This window comes from Cetorhinus maximus, chromosome 1 (assembly GCF_964194155.1).
Source record: "Cetorhinus maximus chromosome 1, sCetMax3.hap1.1, whole genome shotgun sequence".
In the NCBI taxonomy this organism is placed as follows: domain Eukaryota; kingdom Metazoa; phylum Chordata; class Chondrichthyes; order Lamniformes; family Cetorhinidae; genus Cetorhinus; species Cetorhinus maximus.
In genome coordinates, this window is record NC_135879.1 from 198,887,317 (window position 1) to 198,909,905 (window position 22,589).

The following is a 22,589-nucleotide window of genomic DNA, read 5'->3' on the forward strand; positions in this document are numbered from 1 at the left end:
CGCGTGTTAGGTGCGATGACTATACTGCACATGCATGCCCCTTTTTATTGTCCCAACGTTCGCCAAGCAAAATACTGGGGTGAGGTTCTCCCCATTCAGAACAACAGGAAAATATAAGATCAGACCTAGCATGACCATATTAGAACCAGATCCACATTCCCATTTTACCAGGTAGACACAAACACAGATGTTACTGAAATGTTGCTGTGGCATTTCATCACGGCATCCAAGTGCTGATCTCCTACTTCACATATTCAATTAATCTTAAATTCTCCAATGCCTGCCCCACCAACCAGGTGGAACATTTTGTTTGTCTCTCCTTGATTTTTCAGCTAAAATAATGTCTGCCATTTTATAATTTCAGAATTATCCCAAATTCTAAGTGTTGTTGGGCTGATGGGTTTTGTTAAATGTTCAACGCATTTCTCCTCACAAGAAACTTTATTTTTTTTGTAAATCCAGTAATCACCTAGACTGATCCATTAATTTTCTTTGAAAATGTGCTTATCTCCTTACGTTTCAGGTAAATTTCCCTCCAGTGTTTAAAATTGCAATTCACATTGATTTATTTTATTAGTTAGGCTTGGTAGTTTTACAAGGTGATTTTACATGGGAGACAGAAGTGCTTGCAATAATTTTAGTCCAAATTGCTGTGCTTTAATTCTCAAAGCTGCTGTATTTCTTGCACCATCAGTATTCATGTGGACCAGAACACTACTATCACCTGTTAAGGAAAAATCATAAATAATCCATTTAGCTCTGCTCAGGAGTCCAGTGGGTTAACTTGTCCAATCATATCTGTAAACTCTAAGGGCTGAATCTTACCTATGTCAGGCGGGCTGGGCGGGAGCGGGTGTGGAGCTGATTGCCACCAGCGATTGGCTGCGCGCCGTCATTTTACGTGGGTGGGCCAATTAAAGCCCGCCCGCCCAGCATAATGGGTGTTCCGTAGTGCTCAGTGCTACTTGGGGGTGGGGGGAGGGAGAGTCAGGGTCTGCACTCTTTTGCGCATGCACGCGAAAGAGCGTTTCAATCTCTGAGGCAGCTCCGTGCCTCGGAGATTGAATGAACAATAAAAGTTTTCAAAAATTCAACATGGCCCCTCATGTGACAGTGTCACATGAGCTGGGATATGTTTGTTAAGTTAACCAAACTTACTTATTAATTTTAAAACCTTCAGGAAACCTCATCCCACCCATGGATGAAGTTGCCAGCCATCTCTTTGGTGTAAGAATATTGAAGGGTTTTTGTTGAGCTGTGGGAGTTATTTGTCTTTAGATTTATTGCACAGTCATTTCGAAGGACGCAAGAAGAAGGACTGGCAGCGGTGTTAATGACTTTCTTAATGGCCTTAATTGGCCTTTCACAGTTTGGCCGGAGCGCCGCCGCCGCCTCTGGCGCGTGCCCACCGAATGCAAAATCGAAATGACGCGCGATGATGTTGGGACGCGCCCGACGTCATCTCACGTCATTTTATGCATCAGCGTGTCGGGGCCGCCCCCATACACCAAATGCAATATTCAGGCCTAATTGTTTCCAAATCATTAGCTGTTTTTAAAAATTCAACCCAAGCTTTCTAAACACAAACAAACGAGATGATTAAAAACCAGAATCGGCTCAAATGTCCAAAACTCCAATTCGCACACTATTTCAAAACTGCTAGTTTCTACATGTGAGAAATTAAAAATTCTCTCATTCTACCATGGCCACCAATGAAATCTAGTGTTCACAACTGAATAGGTTAGTTAACTTTGCCATTCCAAATTTAATTCAAATCAACACTATTGACTAAACACAACATAATGGCACATACGTTAAACGAAAAGTTAAATGACGTATTTTTCCTTCTTCTTGCGTCCTTCGAAATGACTGTGCAATAAATCTAAAGACAAATAACTCCCACAGCTCAACAAAAACCCTTCAATATTCTTACACCAAAGAGATCGAGGGAAGAGCTTGTGTTCCGGCTTCAAAGTATTCACACGAACTTCTTTAATGGAAAAATCAAAATCAAATTACATTTTACAATCTTTGGGATGCACAATCTTGACTAACTTTCACTCACTTTACTTACAAGTTCACTAGAATTTTCATGATTAGTTTTCCTTGGCACAGAAGAGACATTTTCCTTGTCTCTTTTTAATCATCAATTCAGCAGCTCATTATTAACATCCCAGCTGCACTGCTCCAGGTCTGCCCCACACAGTTGCAGTTGAGGCCACAGTATCGCACAGCCTCAGCTAACCCAACTGTTCATGCATTTCATACTTAAAACACAGAATTTATAGATGTTCAAAGATCTTCTTCTTTCTCTTTCTTTCTTCGGAGATTTTTCCTTGCCCGACTCCGGGAATAAGGTTACTGGTGGACGGTTTTTCAAACTCTTTGTCCCTTGCAGACAGCAAAACTCCTCCAATAATATACACATAATACAAATGACAATCTTAAAACAACATCCAAGGCAGGATCACAGAGTTAAATAACTTTTTGGGTTCTGTGTACACAACTGTGAAACGGACACACTCCCCCAAAACTGAAAGGATAAACAGTTGCTCATTTTGCAAATCGAGGAATTTCTCTTCTCATCTCGCACAATCTGGTTGACTTTTCTTTTCGCACAGTATTTTATCTTTTGCTGTGGGTCACTGGGTCTCTAACTTTCTCTTCTTCCTTCTAACCTGCTTCTGGTATTCCATTCACCAGGCAATGCCAACCCCTCCCTGAGTGCAATAAGGATTCATTTCTTCATCCTGCCAGTTACTTTTACATCTCCATTATCTCTCAGCCATTCCTCCTTTTGCTTTGGGCTGCTTTTTCCCTACAAGTTTCAATTCCCTACTCTTAACCAAATCCTGATTCTCTAAATATTGTTTCTTAATGCGCCATTTTTCCTTTTGCTTTTTGAACTTTTCTCCTTTCACTTCCATTTCTTTAATCTACTCCCGACCACTTCTCTGTCACACACTGTGACTGCCTGGACACACAGTTTGTAGGATCAACCCAAATCTATCTCTCCCTGACAGGCAACTTCTCTTCATGTCTTTTGTGACTATAAGTATATCCTAGTGTCTAGTGTACACTGTTTGTACTCTGTACAGGCAATCACTGCAATCCATAATGATGCATATCCACCTCCCAAGAGGGGCTGCTTCCCTGTTACATATTTATTAAGCAAATCCTTCATGGTCTTACCATCTGATTTCCCCATTTTTCAATTTACTTTATCTTTGACGAAGCTCATCAATTTGTAGTATTCGAGACAACTGACACACAATTTTACTGCAAATCCAACAGCTTAACAAAAAGATTAAAACGGCCGACAACCTCTGAGCTCCAGGGCAGAGTATCTGGGAGGTACCTTGGGAAGCACCCCCCTGCCACCAACCAAGCCTGCTGGAAGTTCCCAGGGAAGGATTGCGTGGCATTTGCCCAGCAAGTTCAAACTTCCGATGGCCAACTGCCCTAAACTGGGAACCATCCAAAAAATGTGACTTTAAATCGCAAACCTTTTGGATGGTTCTGACTGTCTTTTATAGCAATAGTTATCCAGAAAAAAATAGAATTAAAACTGCCTCTAGTTTCTGGGTAACTACATGAACATGACCACATCCCCCTCACCACAACTACATCCTATCCAACTGCGCACCCCCTCCACCCTCCCCCACCATTCCACCACCACGCTCACCTACCAATCTTAAATCCTACCCACTTACCTTACAAACCTACCTTCTGTCTGGTTTGAAAGTGGCTGGATCTTTCAACTCGCCCGCTTTATGGCAGCTGCTGCTCTTTATATATAAAAAAAGGGGGAGTGACCTTCTTACATTCAACTCTGCAGCCCTCGACAGAGAAGACTTCAAGGTTGGAAACCTGAAATAAAAATAGAAAATGAGGGAAATTCTCAGCAGGTCAGGCAGCACCTGTGGAGAGAAAAGGAAAATTAACACTTCAGGTTGGTGGCCTTTCAGAACGTTCTGACAAGTGGTAATCAATCTAAAAATTCCTCCCTCCACAGATGCTGCCCGGCCTGCTGAGATTTTCCTGTTTTTATTTGAGATTGCGAGATGCTGACAAACAGCCCAAAATGAATAAGTGCTCCAACAATATCCCTTTGCAATGTAAAATAAAACAAACACCATCAAGAAAAATGAGGCATTGGAAATTATCTGCCTTCAGTCACCAGTTCACTTGAACCTAAGAGAAGGATGTTGCATCATATCCCATAATGGGACTGCAGTTAAGAGCACCAATGACCTAAACCAGCTCAAAGCACATCCAGGCTGCTTAATGAAGCAACACTATTGTACATAATAGGTAGACTAGGTTGTTTCAGAACCAGCCTGCCTCTTGTTAAGAGGTGCTGGCATTTCACAACTTAGCTGCCCAAAAACCACAGTATTTTAAAAATTGGAGCATACCTTGACAAATTTATCACCCTAAGCCCCTTCTATGCTATTTAAAAAAAATCAATGGTCGCTAGCCATGCAGAACAAAGTGACATAATAATGGAAAATATATAATTTCTTCAAACGACTACTCCGATGAAGTAGGGTTGCAGTATTGATGAAACCGCCTGAATCTTACCCTTTCTTTCTACTATGACCTTTTTGTTTGTCATTTTGAGTCCTGTTTTGTTCTTTAGCCTCTTGTTACCATTTATCTTCATCCAGCTTTTTCAATAGTAACTGCTTTCATTGAAATCGATGGCTCCAAACACACCAGAATATAAATGTAGGGCCGTTGCATCAGATCAAACCATATGTAGCAGGCAGATGTCACTGCTTTGGTTTTCATCTTTTCTCAAGTGATTTTCTCTCTAGGTGGCTGCATTTAACATTGCCTTTGGCAGCTAGTAGCCTCAATGCTGTAATTTAATGCTTCACAGACTGGCAACGCATGAAACAAATGTTCTGTTTTGATGAGAGTTCTTCACCTCATTTTCATTACAGAGCATGGCTTATATCTCAGCACACCTACCTCATCTGTTTACTGCCTCATTATCATTGTAAGCTCCTAACTTTACTTGCAGCTTGACACAACAAATAATTGTTTCCTGTCACTGAGTATTGATGAGGACAGCAATCTTTTCCTTTCAAATTTATAAAGCACTTGAACAATTTAAAAAGTGGATGACTAGTATAGGAACCATCTCACTTGTGATAGAAGCAAGGGAACTGCATCTAATCTCTGCCGATCACTGATTTTAAGAGTCCTGGATCCTTAGACTTGGTGCCCAAAATGCAAAGTTTTCAAATCTTTGCTTTGATAAACACATTTTTTAAAAAATGGGTTTAATTAGACTTTCCATATTCTGGAAAGTATTTTCTGTCACATAAGGAATTAAACAGCAGGTTAACAGATGTATGCTATTATTGATTTAATGTAAGACTCATTTTCTCCCTAAGTGCACATATAGAAGTAAGATTTCCAAACTGATAGCTTTGTGAACTTTTCAGATTTTCCAGCCTAAAAATACGCATTAGAGATCATTTTTATTCATACATTCAAAAACAGTTGGGAAAATTTTCTTCTGAGGACTATTCTACTTAAATCGTCAATATTGTAATTACTAGAACTAGGGGATACAGCTTAAATATAAGGGGGTCACCCATTTAAGACAGATGAGGAGGAATCTTTTCCGAGGGTCGTGAGTTTTTGGAACTCTCCTTCGTCAGAGCAGTGGAGGCAAGGCCAATGAATATTTTTAAGGCAGAGGTAGATAACATTTGACTCCCTTGTTAGTCAAGAATCTATCGGGGGTAGGTGGGAATGTGGGGTTGAAGCTGCAATCGGATCAACCATGATCTTATTAAATGGTGGAGCTGGCTTAAGGGGCAGAATGGCCTATTCCTGCTCTAGCTTATATATTCGTATAGTCTTTGAGCTGTTTTTTAGGATTATGCTAAAAATAGTAAACAGAGAAAATCTCCCAATGAATTTTAAGAATAGAATAGTAGGGGTAATTTAAGGGCTCCAAATAAACCAAAAGGGTGTTGTCAGTCGGTGGGGTAGAAACTTGTCTTTGAGAATCCTCCCCACTTTACTGGGGAGTCATAGGTGGAGAATAGACTAGACAAAAGGGAAAGAGAAAAAATGGAATTTCACTTCACAATGATCAATGACCAAATATAATTGACAGAAACCTGGCAACAGGTCACCTCCTTCCTCTCCTGGCATGTGGTAACTAAAGGGATGATTACTAACAACAAAGAGGATTAGATTAGAAGGAATATTAACTATTTCTTTATGGAATATATATTTTTGTATGTATTGACATGACTTTAACAAGATGACAACTTTACCACATACGTCATCCAATTTTGTGATTGGAATTAAAGTCTCTGCTGCACTGCAAAACTGTTATTACTCTATATAAAGTAATTCTATAATGCTTCATGAACTTATCTAGTCTTTGTCTGCTTGTTAATTTCAAGGTCACATTTTTTTCTCCTCTTTTTCTCTTGCATCTCTTTCCCAATCAGAGATAAGAACAGAAAATACAGGCCAGTGAACAAATTGAAGGGAATGATGGGTTAACATGTTGGATTCTGAACGGATAGACTTGAAATATCTGCCTGCCCTTTTTCAGATGACGAGAAATCTGATGTGCATTTCTAATATTTTTTTTTCAATTTATATTTCGACATTGTTTCTTTTTTCACGACAAGTGGATGATCCATTTTCCAAAAGACTGGATGCTCGGTCAACTAAAATTTTCCAAAAAATCTAACAATCTTTTGTAACCCTGGTTACCCACATAACAAAGTCAGGCACATACAAAATTGTAGCATAAGTAAACCATTCGGCCCATCGAGCATGCTCCGCCATTCAATAAGATCATGGCTGATCTGTTTGTGTTACTAATTCCACGTTTCCATCTACCCCCAATAACCTTAGATTCTTGTTCGACAAAGGAATATATCTACCTCCATCTTAAAGATATTCAGTGACTCCCCCGCCAACCGTAGCCCCTGTCCAACACCTTCTGATGCAGAAAGTTCCAAAGTCGCACAACCCTCAAAGAAAAAAGTTTCCTCATCTCTGTCCTGAAAGGGTGTCCCCTAATTTTAAAACACTGCCCCCTAGTTCTGGACTCACCCACAAGAGGAAACATCATTTCCATGACCACCTTGTCAAGGCTATTCAGGATCTTGTAAACTTCAATCAAATCACCCCTCAATCTTCTAAACTCCAGTGGAAACAAACCCAGACTGTCCAACCTTTCCTCGTAAGACAACCCACTCATTCTAGGTATCAATCTAGTAAATCTCCTCTGAACCGCCTCCAATGTATTTACATCCCTCATTAAATAAGGAGACCAAAACTGCACACAGTATTTGAGATGTAGTCTCACCAATGCCCTGTATAACTGAAGCATAACATCCTTACTTTTATGTTCAATTCTTCTCATAATGAAGGATAGCATTCCATTAGCGTTCTTCGTTACTTGTTGTACCTGTATACTAACTTTTTGTGACTCATGCGTGACAACACCTAGATCCCTCTGCACCTCCTGAATTCTGCAGTCATTCTCCACTTAAGTAATACTCTGCTTCTTTATTCTTCCTGCCAAAGTGAACAACTTCACATTTTCCCACATCGTACACCATCTGCAACCTTCTTATGTCCTATTCACTACATGCTTTCCTATTTATCTTTGAAATTTTCAAATTTAGCTACCATGCCTTCCCTGACTTCATCTAAGTCTTTGAAATAAATTGTAAAAAGTTGAGGTACCAGCACAGACCCCTGCAGGGCTCCATTCATTATATCCTGCCAGTCAGAAGTTGACCCATTTATGCACATTCTTTTTTTTTCTCCCAGCCAGCCAATCTTCCATCCATGCTAATACGTTACACTCTACACCATGTGCTTTTATTTTCTGCAATAACTTTTTGTGGCACTTTATCAAATGCCTTCTGGAAATCCAAGTACAGTATGTCTACAGGCTCCTCTTTATCCATGGTGCAAGTTACTCCTTTAAAGAACTCCAATAAATTGGTTAAACATGATTTCCCTTTCACAAAACCATGCTGACTCTTCCCTGATGACCTTGAGTTTCTCAAGTGCCCAGATATAACCTCCTTAATGATAAATTCTAGCACCTTCCCCATGACCAACATCAAGCTAACCTGACCTATAGTTTTCTGCCTCCCTCCCTCCTCCTTAAATTTTTGCTACTTTCCAGTCTGATGGAACTTTTCCAGAATCTAGTAATTTTTGGAAAATTAACATCAATGGGTCTACGACTTCATTAGCCACCTCTTTTAAAACCCTAGGATGAAGACTATCAGGACCCGGAGACTTGTCAGCCCAGAGCTCCATCGGTTTGCTCAGTACTGCTTCCCTAGTGATTTGTAATTTCACCAAGTTCCTCTCTCCCTTCCACCTCTTGATTTACGGCTATTACCGGAATGTTTTTTTGAATCCTCTGTCATGAAGACAAAAGCAAAATGTTTGTTCATTTCATCTGCCATTTCCTTATTATCTACTATTAAACCCCCACTCTCACTGTCTAGAGGACCACCCCCCCACCACTTTTTTTTCCCTTTTTAAATAACTGAAGAAACTCTTGCTATCCATCTTTACATGTCTAACTAGTTTCATCTCATACTCTAATTTCTTTCTCCTGATTAACCTTTTAGTCATTCTCTTCCATTCCTTATATTCTGTCCAATCATTTGGCCTGCTACTCATCTTTGCGCAGTTATATGCTTTTTCCTTAAGTTTGATGCTTTCCTTGACTTTAACCACAGATGGTGGCCCCACCCCTTCTTTCCTTTATAGAAGGAATTTACTTATTCTGAAATATCCCCTTAAATGTCTCCCACTGCTCCTCTATTGATCTAACTTGCAGCCTAGGTTCCCAGTGGACTCGGTGGAGGTGGACTACAGATCAGCTATAATCTAACTGAATGGCAAAAAAACCTCAAGAGCTGATTGACTTATTCCTGTTCCTAGGTTCCTTGAAAACTACACTTCTGGTAGTGGTGTTTTCACAATAGTGTTCAGTAGGAAACTCCAGGATTTTGACCTAGTGATAATCAAGAAGCAGTGATATACGGCCAAGTCAGGAGGTTGATGTTGCACCATAGCATTGCTGTTCTTGTCCTCCTTGGTGGTAGAGGTAGCAGAGGAAGGAGGTAGCATGGTGTACCCTTACTGAGTTGTTGCACATCCTGCAGTGTGATGGTGGAGGGGGTAGATATTTAGTCCTGTGGCAGAAGCGCCAATCGATTGCATTGTTCTACCCTGGGTGAAATGAACTTCCTGTTGTTGCAGCTGAATATTGTCCATGTGAGTTGTAAATATTTCATGCCAAGCTTGATTTGCCTACAAATAGTGCCGAAACTGAGGGGTCAGGAGTTGAGCCACTTTTCATGTATGCATGGTCTTTGCATGGTCTCTTGTAGCCACAGGATCAGTTGAAGATTTGATTAATGATGACCTTCAGAATGTTGATAATCAGGCATTCAACACTGAGTCAACTGAAGATCAAAGGGAGGTAACTGGACTCTTCTTTGCGATCGTCATTATTTGGCATTAAGTGAAATGAATGTAGCTTGATGCTTGTCAGCACAAATCTGAATGTTATCCAAATCCCACTGTAGACTGGCATGGGCTGCTTCATTTGAGGTATTGTGAATGAAGCTGAATAATGTAAACAAACAGTTTATTTCTGACTTACATTAATGAAGCAGTGAAAAGACAGTCGAGTTGTGGGATTTTCCATGAGGAACTCCTGCAGTCATATATCCTGAGGCTGTGATGACTAAACTCCAATAACCACAACAATTTTCCATTGTGTCAATGAAAACAATTCCAGCATTGAAAAGTTTTCCCTTTGACTCCCATTAACTTCAGTTTTGCGAGGCCCCCTTGGTGCCATGCTCAGTCGAATGCTTTCATGATATTGAGGGCAACCATTCTCATCTTTTTTCTGTCAGGTATTGTCCATATCAAGGCTATGTTGAAGTCTGGAGCTGAATGGTTCTGGCAATATTATTTCTGTTCCCTCTTTGTGTATTCTTTCCTCCCTTATTTATCTATTTTTCTCTTGATCCGTTTTTCTCTGCCTCCCTGTACATTTCCCTCTGATTGCCAAGGTATCTCTCAGCCTCTTCCTACCACTCCACCCTCCCATCACTACCAAAGGACACAATTACTGTTACTTGGCACAGCATCTTTGAATTTTATTCCAATCTGGAATTTAAAACAACTTAGAACAAGTCCAAAAAAATTGCTGCTGATTGATATATTCCATTGCAAGAATTATTCATATTCAGGCATGTTTATTTTCAAAACTATTGTGATAGAATTTATTATCCCTGCAATCAAAACAAGAGGAAAAAGATATGGATATGCATTAATCCCAACAAGGGACATTGGGTCGCCTCAGGCAATTGACTTTAAATTTCTACCTGTCAATTTTTCTCATTAGAAGTGTAACTGAGGAGATTAGTGTTAGTACTCAGTCATGTAGGATGACAGATTGCTATTGTTGGTTTGGCTTTGGTTCCTGTAGTCTGTACAGGCAAGTCCTATGAAGAGGACATGTTTTTTGAAAGGGTGACGTTCGCATTTGCAATGCTGCTCTAAGTTGTGTCCCAGGAGCTGTCTCTTTGACTGATGCTAATGAATCCAATTGTTTTCTTAACAGATGGCAAATATTGTTGCTTCTGCCTACTGTGTGGCGCTGGCTGTTCTGGTGATGTGCACTCGAGGCCACAGTGGACAGGGTAAGTTGGTAAACAGAGTTTCCTTTCTCCTCCTTCTGGTTCTAACATTTTCTGTTAACCTTTTCCACTCCAAGCAGGAAAAAACAAATCCAAAAATTCCAAACTAGATCTTTAACAATTTCAAAAGATCCACTTTATTCTCTTTATATTTTTTTTTCCCAATTTGTTCCTTTCCTGAATGCATTGATCATGTTGGTGATAGCCGCACTGTCACTGTGTCTAAGTGGCTATTCTTCGAACTTGAGCTTAGACTTTGGAATGTAGACTATTCAACTAGGGGTTGCATCGCTGCTCTATCCAACCTTGTCCTCACTGCAGTGTGCCACTAATTAAAAAATAATCTATTTTAATATTTAACTTAGCAATGGATTGTGAAATAGCTGTGGCAGACACAATGGCTTTCTGCATTAATATTTGTTGCTTGACCAATAAATTATCCTAACCTTCCTTGTATTTGTACCTAAATTATAGGACTACATTTGGGGAAAACGCATATCGTTCCTTAGATTTGTCAAGATGCTAAAATTTTCCTTTTAATCATATATATTTTTCCAATAAAAGGAAGTTAAACATCTTATCTATTTGAACTTCTAGAACTGGATAAGTTGTGAAATAATTTTCTATTTCTCTATCTAAAACAGATAAACATCTTGACATCGTAAAAATCAAAAAATAATTACAAAAGGCTTCGACTCCTACTAGCTGTCTGGAGGAATCTGAATTTGATTTCAGACTGGGATTTTGAAATTTTGTTTACCTATTTGTAATTGTAAACAGCAGCACCTCAAATCTTGGTATCCGAATGATCATGTGTGTTTTAATAAAATTGTTGACAGACAGATTTAGTATGTTGCATTTTTTTTTTATTTGAATAAAATATTCCACATTCTTATCCATTCACAATTGTATTTATTGCAACATCATAACAAAGTTGATCTGTCCCGTGCCAATTACCTATCACTATTAGTCAAGCTGTTGTTTATCATTTTCAGTTCACCTTTGATACAGAGAAACATAGAAAAGTATAGGAACAGGATAGACTATTGGAATCCATGGGGCCAATATCACATCTCGCAATATCACATAACTCTTCAATCAAATTTTTCACCAGTTACTTATCCAATTCGCTCTTAAGTTTGTTCTCTCTGCATAATGTGGTTCAATCTAACATGTCTTTTCATTTTTCCTCTTCAAAGTTTGAGAATATGCCCTCTTGTAGAATCTTTTAAAATATTGACCTGTGTTTGGTCTCTACATTTTTTAAGATCTTGGACACTTCAGTAAGCTCACACTTGAGTTTCCTCTTTGCCAATGTAAACATGCTCAGATTCTGGAACCACTACTCATAACTCACATGTCAAATCTCAACTATCAATTTATTTGCCCTTCAAAGGACCCTCTTCATTCCCTAAATATCTTTCTCATAATGCTTTGTACACAATTCTACTGGTAGAGTTGGGCAAGGTTTGATCCCTGGGATTTTGTGCTCCACTCCTCTTAAATTACTTCATCGACCATGTGGTTATATTATCAACCAGTACTGAAACAGCTTTAGCACTGATTCCTAAGGCACCTTGCTAATTATCTCCTTGCCTGCCGGTCGATGCAAGCTATCCTTCAGCCAACTTTTGACGCGTTTCAGAATCACTTCAGCTTTGCCATGCCATTTCATATCATGGTGCTACAAGAGTTGATTTTCCAGCCAGCTTTTCTTGGTGGAAACATTGAATTTTATTTACAAGACGACAGCAGCAACAGCAGCTACACGTGTGCCTCCAACTCTAACCAAAGAACCCTCTCTCCTAGAGGTTCCCTGCATTGCTAACTCATTGGTTTACACAGATCATGTGATCTTACAACACAGGATTATTCTTAAAGCTACAGTTCTAAGTTTATCAGAGCTATAATTACTACATTCCTATCCCTTTAACTTTTCTATACATTTTGCATTTACAAGGATGTTTATCTCATGACATTACAATATTTACACAGGTCATGAAATTACAAGTTCAGCCTTTCAGGTGGTTTCTTGGTCCGTGTGGAACGTCACAGCTCCATGACTTCAGATTCTTTTGCAGGAAACACATTCTTTGGAACTGCATTAACATCAGGTACCTCATTAGGCACATGAAGTTCAGTGTCTTCCACTTCAACAGAGACATTGGGTACGTCCTTGGTTGAGCAACTTCAACAGGAACCATTGGTTCAGCAATAGTTACAGGTGGAACATCATTTTGTTGGGGTATCACCTTTTTTCTTAAATGATCCACATGCTTATGGGTGATCCAGCCCTCCACTTCCACATGGTATGACAATGGTCTGGTCACAGCTTACTTTACCAGGTAACCACTTCAGTCCTCCACTGAAATTCTTTACACATATTGCTTCTCTGACAGTAAATTGTCACTCAACTATGCAAATCATGAGGTTTTTTTTTTGTTCCCTTGACTTTTCTCCATCTTACTTCCCAATTTGGAGGGGATCAGGCTTAGTCTTGTTCAAAAATGGCCCCTCATCAGTAATTCTGCAGCTGTCGCTCCTGTCATAGCATGTGGATTGTTTCTGTAGTTAAATAGGAAATGAGCGAGTCTAGTTTCCAACGATTTACCTGTTAACTTTTTCATTCTCATCTTAAAAGTTTGCACAGCTCTTTTCGCCAGTCCATGACAGATGGTACGGTGCAGACTTCACATGGTTGATATCATTGCTGACAAGTTGTTGAAACTCGGCGCTCGTAAACGCAATACCATTATCTGAGACGATTACCTCTAGCAATCCGTGGATGGCAAAGCTTTAGTGTAGTTTTTCTATAGTAGAACCTGACACTGATGACTTAACCTCATAAACGTCTAACCACTTGGAATGAGCATCAATAATCAGTAGAAACATTATTCCAAGGAAAGGACTAACATAATCTATAAGCAATCTCACCCAGGGTCTATCAGGCGACTCCCATGGGTGTAATGGGGCTGCCACCAGCAACTTTTGCAGCTGTTGGCATTGCAAACAGTGTTGTACCACCTTTTTCAATATCGCCCATCCCCGATCACCAAAGGCAACTTTATGCTATCGTCTTCATTCATGAGATTCCTGGATGGGCACTGTGTAGCTCTACTAAGATTGGTTCCCTTCCTTGTGAAGGAACTACTACTTGTGCACCCCATAATAGAATACCATCTTGACTGCTCATCTTTTGCTCCTCTTGTGTCTTTGGTTGAAAAATGGCTTCAATTCATCAGAGACTGGTTCCTGGGACCAGCCATGTAACATTTGGTGTCTCACTCGAGACAGGACTGGGTCACAATTTGTCCAGTTTCTTATCTGCTTGGCACAGACTGGTGAGGAATCCAGGAAATTCATCACTAATATGAATTCTTGGGGAATTGGGACATGGTCATTGTTCTCTTGCAAAGGAAGGTGACTTAGGGAATCAGCATTTGCTATATGAATCCCCGGTCTAGGTACAAAGATGTATTCGTATGCTGCCAAAATTAGGGCCCATCTTTCTATCCGTGCAGGAGCTTTGGGAAGTATAGCCTTTTCCTCACTAAGCCAACCCAAAAGTGGTTTGTGGTCTGATACTATCGTGAAATGTCGCCCATGCACGTATTGGTGGAATTTATTTACACCAAAAATAATTGACAGACCTTCCTTTTCAAACTGAATTTTTTTTTTCAGCTGTGTTAAGTGTCCTGAATATATAGCCTATCAGCCTCTCTGTGCCATCGTCCATCTTGAGATAGTACTGCTCCCACTCCCTAGGGGGACGCATTGCAGGTTAGCACCAATCCCTTTGTCTGGTCCTAATGCACTAACAAATATGAAGCGTGTAAGAGCGATTTTACTTTAACCCAATGCTGTTTTATTTCTTAGTGAATGTAGAGGGGAAATGTTGATAAATTTGATAGAAATCAGCCATAATAATTTATCACCCCAAAAAATGACTTAAGTTCAGAGACGTTCTTAGGTGCAGGTGCCTCTCTGATTGCTTTAACCTTCTCTTCAACAGGGTGTAACCCTTGGGCATCAATCCGGTGGCCCAAATAAGTGACTTAATTTGCCTGAAAAGTGCATTTTTCCTTCCTCAGGTGCACTCCTACTTCTGCTTCTAAGAATCGTTTTAGGAATTCCTCTAGGTTAGCCAAGTGTTCCTTTTCTGCGAATTAGCGCATCATCCAGGTAGACCACAACTTGAGGTAGCAAGCCCTCCGTCGTCTTCTGAAAAATGGCACAGGCTGAAGAAACACCGAAGGGCAGGCGTGTATATTGATATAATCCTTTGCGGATATTTATGGTCACAAATTCCCATCATCTAGCTCCAGTTGCTGTTATGCATGACTCATGTCAAGTCTTGTATATGTTGTCCCTCCTGCTAGTTTGGCATATAGGTCTTCAATCTTGGAAATAGGGTACCTGTCCAGTTTGGCTGCTTTACCCATTGGTTTATAGCCCCCACAGATCCAGATGGTCTGGTTTAGTTTAAGGGTGGGGAATGTGGGTGCTGCTCTCTGAGAACTGAACTGCTTTTATGACACCCAGCCTCCCTAGCCGGATCAACTCAATGTCAACCTTCTCTCAAGTTGTATGGTGGCGGACTTGCTTTCAAGGACTGAGGGGTTGCTTCTGGGTCCAGGTAAATCTTGGCCTGAAGGCCTTGGATTTTTCCCAGTTCATCCTTGAAGATGGTGTCTTTTTTTTTTAAGCAACTCTGGCAGTCCCCTGCTTGCAACTGGAAGATTTCGGACCAGTTTAATTTAATCTCTTTTAACCAGTCATGACTTAGAAGGCTTGGTTCTTCACCTTCTACCACCATCACTAGTAGCTGTGCCAATTGGTGTCTATAATGAACAGTTACTCTGATACCTTTTTGCCTGGATTTCTTCACCTGTGTATGTTTTTGACTTGGTAAATGTTTGTTCCGTATTTAATTGTTGAGCACCTTTTATTTAAATATCTGAAAGTGTGTTCTCCTATTACTGTGGTAGAAGTACCTGTGTCTACTTCAATTTTTAAGGGTTTAGCATTCACTTGCACTGTGACAACAATCGGCTCTGTCTTCCCAACTTTCATGTTGAATGATGAATAAATGTCAGAATTGGTTGTTTTTGGCTCTTTTACATTATATACTTCATTGAACTTCCCACATCGCGGCACGTAGGTAGCAACAGTCTGTGCTGGGGCTCCATTCCGTGAATTGAACCTGAACCTCTGCAGTGTGACTGAGGACTTGGGTTGAAAATGTCCCTTAAGGTCTACTGATTCACTGAAAATCTTTGAACCTGGGGCACTGGGGGCCGCCAAGCTTCAAATTAAATGGTAGGTCTTGCTCCCATAAATACTCAGGAGAATCGCTCTCCTTTTCCTCCCCTGTGATTTTTATTGGCTTGAAAGCAGAATGCAAGATGTTATATACATATATATTGAGACCAGTCATCTGTGGCTAGTTCAAAGGGATCGAATCTGCCAAACTGTTCATTTCTTATTGATGCACTTAGATACTCACAATCGTTGGGCAAGGTACAGCAACGGATCTGATTTACCCTCATTACTAGTTTGTTATAGAGTTGATTTTCCTGGCAAATTTTCTTGGTGCAAACATTGAACTTTATTTACAAGACAGCAGCAGCAGTTACATGTGTGCCTCAAACTCTATAACCAAAGAAGAACTCTCTCCTAGAGGTTCCCTGTGCTACTAACTCATTGGTTTATACAGGTCATGTATAAACACAGGATTATTCTTAAAGCTATAGTCTTATGTTTATCAGAACTACAAATCCTACACATTCTAGACCAACAACAGTGATGAAAATATTTATTTGTTTATGAGGGATATTCACCTTCTGTCTTTGACACTGCTTCACAATATTTGTATTGCCGCCTTTTTCTGTCACCTATGCACAACACACACATGCAATATCATACAACTTCAACATCTATTTGATTCTGACTCCAGTCATGTTTAAACCTCTACCTCGCGGAGGCTGAGCGTCAACTCGCAGACACTTCCTCCTACCTCTCCCTGGACCATGACCCCACCACTGAACATCAAGCCATTGTTTCCAGGACTGTCACTGACCTCATATCCTCTGGAGATCTTCCTTCTACAGCTTCCAACCTGATAGTCGCCCAACCTCGGGCGGCCCGCTTCTACCTCCTACCCAAAATCCACAAACAGGACTGTCCCGGCAGACCGATCGTGTCAGCCTGTTCCTGCCCCACAGAACTCATTTCTCGCTAACTTGACTCCCTTCTCTCTCCCCTTGTCCAGTCCCTTCCCACCTACATCCGTGATTCCTCTGACACCTTACGTCACATCAACAATTTCCAGTTCCTTGGCCCCAACGGCCTCCTCTTCACCATGGACGTCCAATCCCTCTACACCTCCATCCCCCACCAGGATGGTCTGAGGGCTCTCAGCTTCTTCCTCGAACAGAGGCCCGAGCAATCCCCATCCACCACTACTCTCCTCCGTCTGGCTGAACTTGTTCTCACACTGAACAATTTCTCCTTTAACTCCTCTCACTTCCTCCAAATAAAAGGTGTGACTATGTGTACCTGCATGGGCCCCAGCTATGCCTGTCTCTTTATGGGGTATGTGGAACATTCCTTGTTCCAGTCCTACTCCGGCCCCCTCCCACAACTCTTTCTCCGGTACATCGACGATTACTTCGGTGCTGCTTCATGCTCTCGTCGGGACCTGGAAAAATTTATTAATTATGCTTCCAATCTCCACCCCTCCATCATTTTCACATGGTCCATCTCTGACACTTCCTTTCCTTTCCTTGACCTCTCTGTCTCAATTTCTGGTGATAGACTGTCCACTAATATCCATTACAAGCCTACCGACTCCCACAGCTACCTCGACTACAGCTTCTCACACCCCGCTTCCTATAAGGACTCCATCCCATTCTCTCAGTTCCTTCGCCTTCGTCGCATCTGTTCTGATGATGCTACCTTCAAAAACAGCTCCTCTGACATGTCCTCCTTCTTCCTTAACCGAGGTTTTCCACCCACGGTAGTTGACAGGGCCCTCAACCATGTCCAGCCCATCTCCTGCGCATCCGCCCTCACGCCTTCTCCCTCCCAGAAACATGATAGGGTCCCCCTTGTCCTCACTTATCACCCCACCAGCCTCCGCATTCAAAGGATCATCCTCTGCCATTTCCGCCAACTCCAGCATGATGCCACCACCAAACTCATCTTCCCTTCACCCCCCCCCCTGGTGGCATTCTGTAGGGATCGTTCCCTCCATGACACCCTGGTCCACTCCTCCATCACTCCCTACTCTTCAACCCCCTCCTATGGCACCTCCCCATGCAAACGCAAGATATGCAACACCTGCCCCTTCACTTCCTCTCTCCTCACCGTCCAAGGGCCCAAACACTCCTTTCAAGTGAAGCAGCATTTCACTTGCATTTCCTACAACTTAGTCTACTGCATTCGTTGCTCCCAATGCGGTTTCCTCTACATTGGTGAGACCAAACACAAACTGGGTGACCGCTTTGCAGAACACCTTCGGTCTGTCCACAAGCATCACCCAGACCTCCCTGTCGCTTGCCATTTTAACACTCCACTCTGCTCTCTTGCCCACATGTCTGTCCTTGGCTTGCTGCATTGTTCCAGTGAAGCTCAACGCAAACTGGAGGAACAGCACCTCATCTTCCGACTAGGCACTTTACAGCCTTCCGGACTGAATATTGAGTTCAACAATTTTAGATCTTAAATTCCCTCCTCCATCCCCACCCCCTTTCCGTTTCTTCCCCCTCCTCCTTGTTTTTTCCAATAATTTATATAGATTTTTCTTTTCCCACCTATTTCCATTATTTTTAATGTATTCCACCGATCATTTATCTATACCTTTTGTGCCCTTTTAGTCTTATTTCACCCCACCCCCACTGGAGCTATCTGTACCTTGCGTGTCCTGCTATCCATTCTTAATTAGCACATTCTTTTAGATAAAATCACCACCTTCAACACCTCTTTGTTCTTTTGTCTGTGACATCTTTTGGTTATCTCCTTCTATCACTGCTTGTTTGTCCCAACAACCACACCCCCCCCCCTTCTCTCTCTTCCCCCTCCCCCTTAAACCAGCTTATATTTTACCCCTCTCCTATTTTTACTTAGTTATGTTGAAGGGTCATGAGGACTCGAAACGTCAACTGTACTCTTCTCCGCCGATGCTGCCAGACCTGCTGAGTTTTTCCAGGTATTTTTTATTTTTTATTTCATGTTTAAGCCACAATTGTTCCTCACTTCTACCACTGACACCTCTTAAAAAGCTTTTTATTCTTCAAATTTGCCCCACTTACATCATAGAATGGTTTGAGAGCACTGGCACCAACACAGAAGAAATCAGTACACCCACAATTAGAATCAAAACTTTAAGTGGACATCCTCAATGTTGGGCAAGGTGTATAAAAGGTCAAGAATGTACCAACTGCAGTGCTAGCAAAGGAGGGTGGGGGTTGAAACCTGAGCCAACAGCCTATGTGGCAACCAGTAGCACTGTCTTTTTTTAAATCTTTGCCACCAGTGGCACTTTGCTTCTGAAAAATTCTTGAAAATCCAGCTGGTGAGACAGAACTTGGAACTTAAGGGAGCACCTGCACATTAGTTCATATTGCAGCACTTAGAGACAACGTAGTGTCCATTTATAAGGACAAACCTCATGCAACACACCAAACAAAACTGACAGCAGCTCAAATAACAATGGTGGAGATGGAATCTATTAGACTATGAAAAATACATAATTTGTTTACCTGTACTTTGCTCCTGTGAACTCTTGTCAGCTTTTGATTGCTGTTCTATCACATATAGGTATCCCCCATTTAAAGCACATTCCGATACTTTTTCTCAGACAGCTTGTAAATTAGGGAACTTACCCGAATAGTACTGCTTCCCTTATTTTAGCCCTCCCTTGACTCCTCATCCCTCCCTGCTCACCGCTTCCCGCTGCTTCCCAATTGCTGCCCCTCTCACTGCCTCACTTGCTGCCCCTCCCCTAATCCCTCGCTATGAGCTAGGGCATGGGAGAGGGACAGTGAGAGGGAAGGAGGAGATCGTGAGAGAGAGAAGCGGGAGGCAGAGGGAAGCAATGAGGGTGTCGGTAGAGGGAATTGGTGAGCAGGCGGTGGGAGAGGAAAGTGGCGAGAGAGAGCAAGGGGGTCAATAGGGGGAAGTGATGGGAGGGAGCGAGGGGGCGGGGTCAGAAGAGGGAAGCAGCAAGAGGGAGCGAAGGGTCGGTAGGGGGGAGGGTGAGGGGGGGAGGGAGAGGGAAGTGGTGAGAGGGAGGGAGCGAGGGGGTCGGTAGGGGGGAGTAGTGAGAGGGAGGGAGTGAGGAGGAAGGGTGGCGAGCGAGAAGCAGTGAACTTAAGGTAACTAGAAAGAGCAGTAAGCAGTAAGTGTAGTAGTAAAGTGATTTTTGAGTCAGTTAGGTTCAAGGCAGCCAATAGGCTTTTAATATAAAAATTACAGGTCAGGAACGTAACCCACCCTTATTAATTGTTTTCTTATGGTAAAGTGATTTTTGTTTAGCATGTTTTTGTTTAGCACAGTTTTTTAGGAATACGTTAGGAGTGTTAAACGAGGGATAGCTGTAAATATTATAAGTTCAATATCCCAAAATGAAACACAGCATTGCAGAATGGTGTATGTACAGATGAGAATATGAAAATTGTTTATAAGTAACAGTAGTTGGGGCCTGCTGTGACAAAATGGGCTATAAAGATCTGCACTTGGAGTATTGGAGTGCCTTTCTGACATCTTGGGCAGAATCTTTCATATGGCGGGTGGGCGGGGTTGGCGGGAGTGGGAGGGCGTGGAGCCGATCGCCACCCACAATCGGCTCCGTGCCGCCATTTTACATGGGCAGGCCAATTAAGGCCCGCCCAGCGTAAGACGCAAATGGTAGTGCTCAGTGCTACCTGTGCAGGTGGGGGGTGGAGGGAGAGTTGGGGCCAGTGCTCTTTCGCGTGCATGTGCGTGAAAGAGCGCTTCAATGCCTCTGAGGCATGGAGCTACCTCAGGGAGATTGAATCAATATTAAAATTATTTAAAAAAAAGGTTTAAAAATTTATTTAAGCGTCCCCTGATGTGACTGTGTCACCTGGGTTAGGACATGTATTTGTATTTATAAATTTTTATTTATTTATTTAATAAAAGCTTTAGGGAACTTCATCCAGCTCCTGGATGAGGTTTCCTAAAAAACGTGAAGGCCGTTTAGGCTTTTTGCCTGCCCATCAAGATATTGCTTGATTGGGAGAAAATGTAGTTCAGCAAGCATAGGGGTGATAAGGGACAATGACTTGCTGCGATTTAAGATACGGGCAGCAGAGTTTTGGATGACCTCAAGTTTATGGAGGGTAGAATGTGGGAGACAAGCCAAGAGTGCATTTGAACAGTTGAGTCTAGAGGTAATGAAGGCTTGTACATGGGCTTCAGCAGCAGACAAGCTGAGACAGGGGTGTAGTTAGGTGATGTTACAGAGTTAGAAATAGGCTGTAGTAGTGATGGTATAAATATGAGGTTGGAAGCTCATCTTGGGTTCAGACGTGACACTAAGGGTGCAAACAAACTGTTGCCAAGGAGAGGTATGGAGTCAGTAGTTAGGGAATTTAGAGCAGGCACTGAAAATGACTTTTTCAGTCTTCCCAATATTTAATTCGAGAAAATTTCTGCTCATCCAGCACTGGATGTCCGATAAGCAATCTAATAATTTAGCAACAGTGGAGGAGTTGAGAAAGGCAGTGGTAAGGTTGAGCTGGGTGTCATCAGTATAGATGTGAAAACAGCTGTTCCTTTTGATGATGTCACCAAGGGGCAGTATGTAGGTAAGAAATAGGAAGGGGCCAATGATAGAGCCTTGGGGGGGATACCAGACATAACAGTGCAGGGGCAGGAAGAGAAGCCATTGCCAGTGATTCTATGGCTGGATTAGAAAAGTAAGAATAGAACTAAGTGAGAGCAGTCCCATCCATTGGAAGGCAGTGGAGAGGTGCGGGAGGAATATGGCGTGATCAATTTGTCAAAGGCAACAGAAGGTTGAGAAGGATGAGAAGGGAAAGTTTAACTTTGTCACAGTCACATAGGATGTCAATTGTGACTTTGATAAGAGCTGTTTTGATACTGTGACGGGGTGGAAACCTGATTGAAGGATTCAAACATGGAGTTTCGGGAAAGATAGGAACAGATTTATAAGGCAGCAACATGTTCAAGGACTTTGGAGAGGAAAGGACGTTTGGAGATGGGGTGGTAAGTTGCAAGAATGGCAGGGTCAAGGGTTGGGTTTTTGAGGAGAAGGTTGATCACAGAAAATTTAAAGAACAGAGGGGCTGTTGTGTTTTCTACCTTACACAAAAATACCAACTGCATGAAGAGGATTTGTAACTTATTTAGGTGAGTTATTTTATTTGAAAAGATGAAACTGTATACAACAATATCTGGAAGGTTAATTAATACGATTGGCCTGTAAGACTGCTACTGTCTTCTGCCAATGATCACATGGGCATCACATCCTGTCTGGCGATGCACAGCAGTTCTAGATACACCCCTAAAAGGGACAATACCTGAAGAAATAACCATTTACGCTATTGGCTAACATGGGGACCAGGAAGGAAAGTTGGGTGATCAGCAGTTTAGTAGGAATAGGATGAGGGAGCAGAAGGTGGTTCTTATGGACAAGGTGAGCTCAGAGGGGGCATAAGGAGAGACACAAGAGAAATTAGAGAAAGATGGGGATTCAGGGCTCAGGCAAGAGGAGCATTAAAGGGAGTTTAGGCAGATAGGTTAGTGAAAGGGAAGGACGAGGCAGAGGCACCTGATCAGATTGTCTCAATCTTAGTGACAAAGAAG

At 41.8% G+C, this 22,589-nt stretch overlaps 1 protein-coding gene across 1 annotated transcript in view; it reads left to right on the plus strand.

Moving 5' to 3' along the window:
- The window catches only part of cntfr (ciliary neurotrophic factor receptor), a 358,596-nt gene that overhangs the window by 107,162 nt on the left and 228,845 nt on the right, over positions 1-22,589 (plus strand). The window contains exon 2 of the mRNA XM_078551607.1: positions 10,661-10,739. Coding sequence (XP_078407733.1) covers positions 10,661-10,739 — 79 coding nt within the window. The remainder of the gene's footprint in view (positions 1-10,660; positions 10,740-22,589) is intronic.